This window comes from Hemiscyllium ocellatum, chromosome 35, assembly GCF_020745735.1.
Source record: "Hemiscyllium ocellatum isolate sHemOce1 chromosome 35, sHemOce1.pat.X.cur, whole genome shotgun sequence".
Lineage (NCBI taxonomy): Eukaryota > Metazoa > Chordata > Chondrichthyes > Orectolobiformes > Hemiscylliidae > Hemiscyllium > Hemiscyllium ocellatum.
The window spans coordinates 11209975-11223509 of NC_083435.1; the positions used below are offsets into that span (position 1 = coordinate 11209975).

The 13535-nt window shown below is 42.7% G+C and overlaps 1 protein-coding gene across 1 annotated transcript in view; it reads right to left on the bottom strand.

Annotated features, from left to right (window-relative positions):
- atf6b (activating transcription factor 6 beta) overlaps nt 1-13535 on the bottom strand; it is a 93317-nt gene that overhangs the window by 15289 nt on the left and 64493 nt on the right. The window contains exons 11-12 of the mRNA XM_060850387.1: nt 1899-2009; nt 1418-1517 (exon numbers count right to left, since the gene is read on the bottom strand). Coding sequence (XP_060706370.1) covers nt 1418-1517; nt 1899-2009 — 211 coding nt within the window. The remainder of the gene's footprint in view (nt 1-1417; nt 1518-1898; nt 2010-13535) is intronic.

The following is a 13535-nucleotide window of genomic DNA, read 5'->3' on the forward strand; positions in this document are numbered from 1 at the left end:
ATGGAACATATTTGATACATGTAAAAAGCATACTTGCGACATTGCTCAGAATGTGTGTGTAAAACCTTATTCTTAATACAGAACAGTATGGTATCCTCCTGGACACTTGATAAAAATTCCTCTTAAAATCAAACTGTGAATTAACTAGCTGACAATTAATAATAACATCAACCTCATTTAAAGGAATTAACTAACTAAAAAGCCCTTTGTTACCCAGAGAATGAGGGGGGGATGGTCAACAAAATGCAAATTCTTTCTTCATTGTCTGAAGGGCATGGAGATGTCAATGCTGCACAGCAATTCGCATATATAAAAAAATTCTAGGAGAAAGTGAGGACTACAGATGCTGGAGATCAGAGCTGAAAATGTGTTACTGGAAAAGCGCAGCAGGTCAGGCAGCATCCAAGGAGCAGGAGAATTGACGTTTTGGCTTGAGCCCTTCTTCAGGATCCCTGAAGAAGAGCTCATGCCCGAAACATCAATTCTCCTGCTCCTTGGATGCTGCCTGACCAGCTGCGCTTTTCCAGTAACACATTTTCAGCGTATATACAAAAAAATTGGCAAGCATTATAATCTGCAGACCTTATTGGTGTTAGTCAGCAGTGCATGCACAATGACTTCAAAAGTTTTCCAGTGATGTAATCCCTGGCTTTCAATCATCCTGATTACCAGTCATCACTTAGTGCTCTGGATTATGATGGAGCTCAGAAAAGGAACAGCCTCACACAAAGAGCAATGTCAGGGAAATGTCAGTTTGGCAGTGCGTGTCTCTAACACACTGATTCCACAAGCTACAAGAGATATGAACACATCCTGAATTATTCACATTTTAACGTAGCACCCTTAACATAAAATGTACACAGAAGCATCATCAGATATCACCCACGACCAAACTACAGAAGGATTTATGAGGAAACTGTGAGCAAAGTTTGGTTAAAGTTGAAGGGGTCAGAAAGGTAGAGGGTATAGGGAGGAATGTTTAGGGTCTGAACACATAAATGCACAGCCATTGAAATAAACTAATGATCAGCAAGTGATCAGAATTAGCTGAGCACATCGAACGCAGAGGATTGTGCAGCTGGAGGAGATTACAGAGATAGCAAGAGGTTAAACAGTGAAGGGACTCATGAGTAAGGATGGAAACGAAGCACAAATCTATCAGCATGAAGAACAGCTCAAAGCGGAGACTGTCCATTTCTGACAACAAGGTTGAGATCATAATAACTGTTAGTCCTCAAGGTTTCCACACGTCTGTTTTCCAGCAGAGACTGCTGAGTGCATGTTAATTTGTGAAGTAATAACCTCTGCCAACTTCCTTGGTGAGGGAACATGTACACAGAGGTAAATGGCGAAGTTAGTCACACTTACTTTCACCACATATGAACACGTTTCAGCACTTGGGTAATCTCCACCTTACCATGCTTTGTTTAAATTTCTTTTGACGCTTTGGTTTCTCATTGGACTTCGTCCTTTCAATTTGATGCCGGTGTACCCAGCCACGCAGTTCATCGGCAAGTCTAGATTGGAGAGAGACATTGAAAACAACACAACTCCCAATATAACAGCGAGCGCCATTTAATTTATTGGCAAATCAGCATTGGAGACACACACACACACTTGACTTCCAAAATTGGTTTTCTCCACAGGGTAAGTAGGTTAATATTGGTTGGTTATGGACAACCTTTGCTTCTGTGCAACTTCTAACTGAGGGTGGGAGAAAGAATAAAAAGGATTCTCCAGCCATTTAGGTGATAGCTCTGGGTAAGGATTGAAGCTTGAGGTATCTCATTTCAACGGTCATCCTTCTCCTTCCTCCCCGACCTTCACCACACACTCCCCTCCACACACAAAACCCCAGCCAATGCTACCCAAACCGCCCTTCACAAGCTTAAACGTACCTGAGCGATTCGGTCTTGTTGAACTGACGGCAATCCGAGGAAGGGAAGAGGATCCGATCAATGTCACGAAGCACCAGGTCTTTTACGTCGGAGTAAGCCATAGTGATGTTGCTGAGGAAAAAGTGTCAAAGTGTGAAGAAAAACATCGGCTCAGCCTGCTTAGGATAAGACTGCAGAGCAATGGATTAAACAGGACTCTCACTACCTTACGGACCAACAGTACTTCTAATGTTAACTTTACCCAGTTTAAAAGTCACACAGGAGAGACTGGTCCAATCAGTTAACATATGATCCCTCAGTCCTGACAGAGAGCAGTTGAGTTAGTGAATTCATTGCACTGCAGGCAATCACTTGACCCATTGGACCTCAATGAAGGGAGAGTTGTATCCAGGTTTCACAAACTCTAAGCTTCCTGTAAGACCATAAGATTAGGAACAGAGTTTGGCCATTTGGCCCATCAAACCTGCTCCACCATTTGATCATGGTTGATAGGTCTGTCAGCTCCATTCTCCGGCTTCTCCTCAAAACCTTTGATCCCCTGATAAATCAAGAACCTATCCATCTCCATCTTAAAGAGGCTCAATGACTTGGCCTCCCGAGATCACCACTCTGGCTGAAGAAATTCCTCCTCATCTCAGTTCTGAAAGACCAAGCCTTCACCCGGAAGCCATGCTCTCAGGTCCTAGTCTCCTCTATCTGTGGAACCATATTCTTTATGTCCACTCTATCCAGGTCTCTCGGTATACTGTAAGCTACAATCAGGTCTCCCCTCATCCTTCTAAACATCATTATGTACAGTCCCATAGTCCCAGACTCCTCAACCACTCCTTGTATGACAAACCCTCCACCCCTAGTTTCATTTCTGTAAACCTCTTCTGGACTCCCTGTAAAGCCAGCACATCATTCCTTCCAAACAGGACCCAAACTGCACACAATATTCAACATGAGATCTGACTAGAGCCTTATATAGCCTCAGCAGTACATCCCTCCTGTATTATAGGCTCTCTCAAAAGTAATGCAAACATTGCATTTGTTTTCCTAACTGCCAACTGAACCTGCATGTTAAGCTTCAGAGAATTCTGAACTGCGACTCCCTAGTCTGTGCGCTTCAGATTTGCAAAGCGTTTCCCAATCTAGAAAACAGTCACCACCCCTATTCTTTCTACCAAAGTGCATAATCTTACATTTGTCCACATTGTATTCCATCTGCTACTTTGCCCACTCTCTTGGCCTGTCCAGGTCTTTCCCCACTTGCTCAACACAATCTGTTCCTTCACCTATTTTCGAACATTTGCGAACTTAACAACAGTGCCCTCACAGATCCTTCATCCAGGTCATTAACATGAATAGTATGGTACTAACACTGATGTCTGATGCACTCCACTAGACTGTGACTGCTACCCAGATAAAGACCCTTTTAACCCTTACCTCTGCCAGCTAGCCAATCTTCTATCCATGCCAGTACTTTGCCTCTAACACCACGGCCTATTATCTTACTTAGCAACCTCCAGTGCAGCACTTTGTCAAAGGCCTTCTGAAAATCCAAATGGATTATATCCACTCAGTCTTTTATCTAACTTGTTCATTACTTCCTCGAAGATTTTGATTAGATTTGTTAGGTATGTCCAGCCCTTGATGAAACCATGCTGACTCAGCCCTATTTTACTAGGCACACTACAATCCCAGTCTTATTAATGGGTTCTAAAATCTTACCAATAACAGAAGTCAGGTTAAATACCCTAGAATTTCTATCTCCCTGCCATCTTAAACAGGGATGTAACACTGGCCAACTTCCAGTCCTGTGGGACCCTCTCTGACTCCTGAAAGATCACCACCAGTGCTTCCACAGTCTTCTCAGCTATCTCCCCAGAACCCTGGCGTGTGGTCCATCTGATACAGGTGAGTTATCCACCTTCAGATCTTTCAGCTTCCACAGCACCATTTTAGTGATGGCCACTGCACTCACCTCTGCCCTGGACTCTTGAAATTCTGCAATGCCAATTATGTCTTCCACTGTGAAAACCAATGCTAAGTACCTATTCAGTTCCTCTGCCATTTCTTTCATCCTCATTATTACTTCTCAAGCTTCATTTTCTAGCATTTCAACATTCACATTTTCCTTTATATATATATAAAAAAACTCCTTCAATCTTCTCTCAATTTACTAGTTAACTTATGCTTATCTTTCATCTCCCCCCACCTCCCCTTATTGCTTTTTCAGTTTCCTCTGCTGGTTTTTAAATGTTTCCCAATCCTCTGGCTTCCCATTAATCCACATTGTAAGCTTTTTCTTTTGTTTTTATTCTGTCCCTGACTTCCCTTGGGAGCAATGGTTGCCCAGCTTCCCTGAGTTTGTTTCTTCTTCCTTGGAATGAGTTTTTGTGTGCATCCCGAATTACCCTCAGAAATCCCTCCTATTATTTTTCTACCAGTTCCTAGTGAGATTCACATCTCCCACCCCTCACCTCTGTCAAAGGCCCCAAAGAAGCCTACCACATCCAGAGTTTTACATGCACTTCCACACACATCACTTACTGTAGCTGTTGCTCCTGATGTGGTCTCCTCTACACAGGGGAGATAGGATGCCTAATTGCAGAGCGTTTCAGAGAAATCTCCAGGACACCCGCAACAACCAACCTCACTGCCCTGTGGCAGAACACTTCAACTCCCCCTCCCACTTCGCCAAGGACATGCAGGTCCTGGGACTCCTCCATCACCACTCTCTCACCACCCGCCGCTTGGAGGAAGAACACTCATCTTCTGCCTCAGGACCCTCTAACCCCACAGCAACAAAGTGGATCTCACCAGTTTCCTCATATTCCCAACCCCCATCTTATCCCAGTTCCAACCTTTCAACTCGGCACCGCCCTCATGACCTGTCCTACCTGTCCATCTTCCTTCCCGCCTTTTCGCTCCACCCTATCATCATTACCCATCTCCAACTACCTATCACACTCTTAGCTACCTTCCCACCAGCCCCACTCCCTCCCCCATCCCATTTACCTCACCATCCCCTCAGCTCACAGTCTCATTACTGATGAAGGGCTTTGCCTGAAATGTCGATTCTCCTGCTCCTCAGATGCTGCCGGACCTGCTGTGCTTTTCTAGCATCATACTCTTGACTCTAATCTCCAACATCTGCAGTCCTCATTTTCACCTAAATTCCTCTTCCAATCAACTCTGGACAGGTCCTCCCCATATCTTTCCCAGATCACCTCATGGACAATGAGGCACATTTAAAATGCAGTCACTGTTCTAAGCCTCGTACCTGCTTGTACAATAGTAATCCAATTGTGACCAGACTGTTTTCAAAATGTTAAATTAGGAAACATATTGGCAACCACACTATTGTAATGCCCCTGATCTTCTGCAAAAGTGGCACTGGATTTTATACTGTCCACCTGATCGCACAGATGAAACCTCATCTCATTCAAGATATGGCACTTCTGACAGTGCAGCATTCCCTCAAGACTACAATTGTGGATAAACACCCAGCCAGTTATACAATTATAGATGTCATCTTCCAAAGTTTGGATCATGCACAAAGCACATTTTCAGCTCATGAACAAAACGGCTACGTATCTATGACTAAGGGCAGGTAAGTCCAATTAGTGAGAGATAGGGCAGTGTGTACGAAACACAGGAGATAAGTGGGGAATAGTTCATGCTCATTAATGGGTGATCACCCGAGGTGGAGAAGTTGACGTTTTGGGTATAACTCTTCTTTACACCCGAAATGTAGACTTCTCCACCTCCTGATGCTGCCTGGTTTGCTGCTGCCTGCTGGTCTACTTTGGATTCCAGCATCTGCTTTTTTTTGTCTCTCATTAATGGGTGATTGCAGACTTTCTCGCAGTGCATTGTTGCATTGCTGAAAAAGTGGGACATGCTGTCAAAGCTTATTTGTACTCATCAGCACAGATACAAGAATACCAATTACAAACAGAGGCAGCATGGTGGCTCAGTGGATAACACTGCTGCCTCACAGCGCCAGGGACCCGGGGTCAATTCCAGCCTCGGGCAACTGGCTGTGTAGAGTTTGCACATGCGCCCTGTGCCTGCGTGAGTTTCCTTCGGTGTTCTGGTTTCCCCCCATAATCCAAAGATGTGCAGGTTAGATGAATTGGCCATGTTTAAATTGCCCATAGTGTTCAGCGACTTGTAGGTTAGGTGCATTAGTCAGGGGCAAATATAGGGTGGGGGAATGGGTCTGGATGGATTACTCATCGGAGGGTCAATGTAGACTTGTTGGGCCGAAGGGCCTGTTTCCACACTGTAGTGATTCTAATTCTAAAAGAGAACAACAACATACACCATGACAACTGGGTGCTGGTTGGTTGGCAAGTTCAACAAAAACTTTGGGGTAACTGCTCACTGCAGCAATCTCCAAGGCAACACCCTGCCCAATTTGTTTCCTACAGAATAATGGCAACAATCTATCAAACACTGCGCTGCATGGCGGCACTTTGAGACATCTGGTGGTCATGAAAAGTGCTACATCAGTGCAAGTCTTTTGAACTCCAAGGGGCATCAACTTCAACTGCTTTCTCTGCTCAGGAATCTCCCAAAATCAATTGGAGTATTCAGTTTAAATCCTTCTCAGCACTACTCTTAGCTTTAATGAGAAGATAGATTTGATGGCACGTATAACTGCCCTTCCCCTCCATTACGAAGGAATGAACAAATTATGAGTACATAGTTATAAATTTCAAGCAATACAAATAAAAGCTGAAAACCACAAGCTGTCAACTGTAATTTCCACCATAATAAAAAAGTACTTTAATAAACATTGCCTGGAAATAGGAGGTTAATTTAACGGACTTGGGAGTTTCGATTCCGCGCACACAACTCTCATTTCGTTTCTTGCATCTTTACACAAAAGAAATCTTGCTCAGTAGACTTTTATTTGTCATGCAATGGGATCAGGAAATAAATGAAGTGTGTAACTCTTATCTGAGGGGGCTTGCAGGTCTCCAAGAGAGCAAGAAACAAACTGGCAGAGGAGCAGGGTAAGGAAGGCCTCTCTGTGTTTTGCCTGCCTGCATCCAGAGCTGCTATTGTAGCAGATGATGCCGAGATAGTGAAGGGCGCACAGCAACCAATAATAATCAGCCTGCTGAGTGCCCTCAAACCCGCAGCAGCAACCACAAATTCCAGACATGCTAGCTCACTGGGTGGCTAATTCTTACTTTGTAAATAGGTTTACTCCATTGGGCAGAAGGGAATGTTTTTGTACCAACAGCTTAGCCTACTTTGACTACAAGCACAGGCTGTACAATAGACAGGATTTCCATAACAACTGTAATCACACTACACAGCATTCACGGTGAGCCAGATAAGGATCAATGTTCTGTATGGACTTTGGGCCACACATGTATCGCTTTTAATGTTTCAGGAATTTGTTTGCTTAGGAAATCTAATGGAGCAATACTCCTGCAAGTAAAATTGGCAGCAAGTTTACACTAGACGAGCTGACATTTAAAGTACCACCAATTTCCAATATCTGCCCCCAATTAGAAACTGGATGAGATCATTCAGCCCATTCAATCTATTCCACCATTTAGTGTGATTGCAGCTCAGTGACCTCACTTCACCTGCTTGATTAGGTTCTATGCCCCTTTATAATCACTGGAAAGGATCGGTTTTCAGATTTAAAATGACTAATTATTGCAAGCATTATTTCTTGCAAGAGAGAAGGAAGAAAATCTACAGGTCTATAAATCCTCTCAGTGTAGGGAAAAATATTCCTAACTTACTTCCTGAAAGACCTGATGGGAGGATAAGGAAACAAGACGTAAAAAGGTACATCTTTGTGTCACGACGTCCTGCACAGGAATAATTTTCTCAATACACTGTATCACATTTCTTTCGAAATCATGAAAAGTAGAGTCACATTGCCTCTCAATCAATAGTCCAGCAATGCAACTCTAGTTCATGCCATCCTGCCTCCTAATTGATAACTTACTATGAAGCCAACTGTGGTTCAGTACATTGAAAACAATGTTCAATAGCTGTGATTCAAGTCATCGGAGTGGTATTTAAACACTGAGGATATAATGTATGTGCACTCTCTGATGGGAGGATAAGGAAACAAGACCATGTCAATGCATACAGTCAAGGAAATATGTGAGAGAATATTCAGAAAGAAATATCTTACCCCAATCTTAAATAGGTTAATAAAGATTTTATTCACCACGGGATGGAGGTGATATTGGCTGGAAGAGCATTTCAATGCCCAATAAAGACTTGTCTAGCTTGGCAAGACTGATGTACAAAGAATGACTGTATCGATTAAGATTATATTCATTGGAATTTAGAAGCGTGAGGGGGGAGGAAATATCAGAATACCTAGAAAATTCTATGAGGACCACAGAGGGTAAATGCAGGAAAGATGTTCCCAATGACTGAGTAGTCTAGAACCAGGAGACACAGAGAAGACAGGGTAGACCATTTAAGACTGAGACAAGAAGAAATGTTTTCACGCAGAGAGTGGTGAGCCTGTGGGATTCTTTGCCACAGAAAGCAGTTGAGGCTAAAATATTGAATATCTTCAAAGAGGAGTCAGACATGGTTCTCAGGGTGAAAGGGTTCAAACAGCATCGAAGAAAGCAGTTACAGGGTGTGGACTTGAATGATCAGTTATCATCATACTGAATGTTGGAGAAGGCTTAAAATTCCCAATAACCTATACTTGCATTTATTTTCTACAGAGGATAAAGAGTGTGGGGCATATTTAAGAGGGAAATCAGGAAAGCAAAGAGGGGATACGAGGTAATCTTGGAAGATAAGGTGAAGGATAATCCAGAGAGCTTCTACAAGAGTAGGATGTCTTAAAGATCAACCAAGTCATCTTTGTGTTGAACCACTGGAGTTGGGAGAGATATTAATGAATATTTTGCTTCCGTTTTTATAGTGGAGAAAGGGAAATAAATATTGATATTTTCAAAACAATTCATAATCAGAAGAGCAAGTGCTGGAGGTCTTAGAAAACTAAACGTAGATAAATCTCTGGGACCTGATCAAGTATACCTCAATGTTGGGGGAAATCAAGAGGAAATTGCAGGGCCCCGATCAGAAATATCTATAACCACAGGGGAGGTGTCGGATGACTGAAGGTGGCTAATATGTTGTGCCTTCATTTAAGAAGGGCTGGAAAGAGAAGCCTGGGAACCATAGTCCTGAGAGCCTGACTTCGGTGGTGGGTACGTTGCCGAAGGTGATTCTGAAAAATAGGATTTATATGTACTTGAAGAGGCGAGGTATGATTAAGGATACTCAGCATGGTTTTGTGAGAGAAATTGTATCTCTCAAATTTGATCTTTTTTTTGAGGATGCAACCAAAAATATTGATGAGAGCAGAATGGTAGATTTTGTTTATTTAGACTTTAGTAAAGCCTTTGACAAGGTTCCACATGGTAAACTAATTAGTAAAGTTAGATTACGTGGGAATCAGGATGAGCTTACCAATTAGATACGAAAGTGGCTGAATGGCAGGAGACAGACTGATGGTGGACAGTTGATATTCAGACTGAAGAGCTTTGACCAGTAGTGTTCCACAGAGATCAGTACGGAGTCTACTTTTGTTTGTCATTTATATAAATGACTTAGATGAGAGTGGATTTTAGATTAGTGGTGCTGGAAAAGCACAGCAGGAATCCTGATGAAGAGCTTTTGCCCAAAACATCGATTTTCCTGCTCCTCGGATGCTGCCTGACCTGCTGTGCGTTTTCAACACCACTCTCTGGTTTCCAGCATCTGCAGTCCTCACTTTTGCCTTAGATGAGAATGGAAGAAGCATGGTCAGTAAGTTTGTGGATGACACCAAAAATGGTGGTATAGTGGACAGTGAAGAATGCTATTGCAAAGGGATCTTGATCAATTGGGTCATTGGGCTGAGAGTGGCAGATGGAATTTAATTAAGATAAATGTTGAGGTATTGCAGTTTGGTAAAACAAGCAAGGGCAGGACTTACACAATTGATGATATGGCCATGGGTAGAACAGAGAGAACTAGGAGTTCAAGTACAAAATCCTTTCAAATTTGCGTCACATGTAGATAAAGGTGGTTAAGGTGGTTTCGCTGCTCAGACCTTTGAGTGGGGAGTTGGGACATTATGTTGAGGTTGCACAGGATTTGGGGAGGCCTGTTTTGGAGGACTGTGTCCAGTTCTAGTCACACTATTCTAAGAAGGATATTATTAAGCTGGAGAGGGTTGAGAAGAGAGTTACCAGAATGTTGTCGAGTTATAAGGACAGGCTGGATAAGCTGGGGCTTTTCTCACTGGAACATAGGAGGTTGAGGGATAACCTTACAGAGGTTTGTAAAATCATGAGGGGCATGGATAAGGTGAATGGCAGGTGTCTTTTCCCTTGGGTGGGACATTTCAAGACATGGTGTGGCACTATTTTTGAAAGAAGGATTTTAAAAGGACATGAGGGGCAACTTTTCTTAAATACACAGAGTGGTTAGTGTGTGGAAGTGGTGGATGCAGGTACAATTTCAATGTTTAAAAGACATTTGTATAAGTACATAAATAGGAAAGGTTTGGAGGGATTTGGACGAAGCACAGGCAAGTGGGACTACTTCAGTTTGGGATTATGGTCAGCATGGACTGGATGGACTGAAGGGTGTGTTTATTCTGCATGACTCTTTCTCTATAAAGGGCAGCTTTCCAATAGCTTTCCTGATTTCTGCAAGTGTTTGTCATATCTTAAAGATTATGCACCTGAACCTGTAAGTCTCTTTGGACATTCGCTGCATGTAATTTCATACCATATAGAAAGCACCTAATCTATCCTTTCTCAATCCAAAATGAATAACGTTACACTTTCCTCCACTGAACTCCACCTGCCACACTTCTGCCCATTCACTTAGCCTATCAATATACCCGAGTAATTTTATGCCATCATTTGCAAATAAAATGTAAATTTAAAAGACTCAAGTCTAACAGTGATTGTTATAAAAACCCAGCTGGTTCACAAGTGTCCTTTAGGAAAGGAAATCTGCCATCTTTAACTGCTCTGGCCTACATGTGACTCAGAACCAGTCGACTGTGAACCACTCTCAAAAGGTCAGTAAGTCGCTCCATTGTATCCGCTTGAAAGATGTTCAATTGGAGGTGCACCGCCCTTCTGAGGGCAATTGAGGATCGTCAACAAATACTGGCCTAGCCAGTGATATTCATGCCCCAATAAAGAATAATTTATAGGCAACAATGCTACGCAATAATATAGAGTGTGGTGCTGGAAAAGCACAGGAGGTCAGGCAACATCAGAGGAGCAGAAGAATCAACGTTTCTGGCATAAGCCCTTCATGAGGAAGGGCTTATGCCCAAAATGTCGATTCTGCGATTCCTGATGAAGGGGTTATGCCCGAAACATTGATTTTCTTGCTCCTCGGATGCTGCCCAACCTGTTGTGCTTTTCCAGCACCACACTCTCGACTCTGATCTCCAACATCTGCAGTCCTCACTTTCTCCTATGCAATAATATACACTAATTACTGTTAACGATGGGAGTATTCCACAGGGGCTTGGTCCTCTCGGTTTGGTAACGAGTGAACATAAGAAATCTAAGAACCCAGTGCATTATGCAAAACCAAGCATCGTTCTTTCCTCAAAAGCTTGCAAACGTGCAGTATTTAAAATGAATATATTCTCCTTTTAAATACACCACTCTGCTTTGTTTCTTTGAAGCCAAAATTATGGCGAGATTTTGTCACACTAAACATTGAACGGATTCCTACATCTCAAAATCTGAAAGCTTACTTCTGTTCTTTCCCTTCATTGAAATCCAGCTAGCAGTAAACCAGACGTCAAACTTGGAATGAGTTGTTCCTTCTTTACATGTAGGGCAGTGGGTTAATGTACAGCCCTTTCAGCTATCAATCAAACTCAGTTCAGAATGGAGGAAATAAAATCTTTCTCCACCAATTCGCCAATTCCCTGGCTCGGAACTGCTAATGCATTCCTCCTTCTTTCTAGCTGACTTCCAGCCACTTAACTCTCTTCCGTTATTTCCACATGAGACATCTCCACCTTGAAGACACTGCGGAGCCATTCTTAACTAAAACATTCTAATTGCACCCTTCCACCCCAAACAGCCAATCTCCGCTCTCGCTCCACATTCTTGTCCATCTCGGTTTTCACAGAGTGTGCACTCTACTAGATGGGAGTTATTGCTGTTTTGGGACAACTGATTGATATCAAATTAGAAGGTGCAAAGCCACATCAAAGGAGGGAGTAAGGCTTGATGCAGATCCTGCTTCCAGTCTCCGCAAAAGATACCTGATATAAAAACTAAAAACTCAGAGGCACATGGGTGTCAAGGGTGCTTGACAGGGAACAGAGGAGGTTTACCAGGGATGAAGAATTTTAACTGCAGTCCAAGGTTTAATTGGAGAAGCTGGGGTTGTTCTCCTTGAAGGTAATGAAGTTGACAGGACATTTGATATTGATTACAGAGATTACAGGATTATGACAGGGTTAATTAAGGTAGACAAAATAAAGCTGCTCCCAATGGCTGATTGTACAAGAATGAGGGCACTCTGACTGAAGATTTTGTACATTTCAGGGAGATTCTGAGGTAAAACTTTATTAAATAGCAAGTGCAGCTGACCTGCAAATTCAGCCTACTAGGGCAGGAGAAAGAGAGATGTGTAAAGGTTAAAAGCAAAATCAGATGAGTACTTAAAGAAACAAACCTGTATGGCTCTGAGAACAGACTCAGGAATGGGACTGACTGGATTGCTCTAATGCTAGCATGGACTGAATGGCCTCCTTCGACACTGTAATGACTTCATGTTTTGGATAGCAGAAGCTGAGGTCACTCAGCCTGGCTGCAGAGTTGAAAGTTAGGGGCACAGTATCAGAATAAAATGTTAATTAGAAGGCTGTGATTCTTTGGACTTCTCAACACCAGAATATACACTCAAGACGGAAATCGATGGGTTCTGGGCCATAATTGGAATTGAGGGATGTGGGGCAGGGCTGTGATAGCGGAGCTAAGGTAGAAAATTAGAATGGCAAAGGAGGTTCAAGTGGGCCATATTGGCCTACTCCTGCCCATTTTCTTATGCTGATACTGGTCTCGCTGGGAGGATTGGGGCAGGTTTGATTTCAGAATTTGGGCTTTGACGGAGAATCTGGCTGCATATGAACTACAAGAATCCAAAAATAAACAAAAAACTGGGAGATTCAAATAGGGGATATCTGTCCTTCCCTGCTAACTGAAGAATTGTTGAAGACAGCACGAAAGAAATAAACAATCAGCAAAGCAAGTTCAAGATTAGGATTATTAGGAACAACAAGGAGCAACGGAAGGAATTTTCTGGCGCCAATATCAGCACTAACAATCTGTGGGTGGGAGATAAGGTCAGAAGGCAATCTACCTGTTTATTCAGTGCTGCCTTGGAAACCAGACTAACTATAAAGTATAAATGTGCAACCCTGGAGCAAATTGGCAGCGGCTGGGAGATTTGCTGAAGATTAACATGTATACTTACACAGCAAATCAGATTTAACTCTTCAAGGTTGGAACACCAATTTGACCATGGAGAAAAGGACATACATTACCAATGACCAGGTTCAGGATAACTGTTTTTAGTAACTGTTTAACCTTATGCCAATTTTTTACTCAA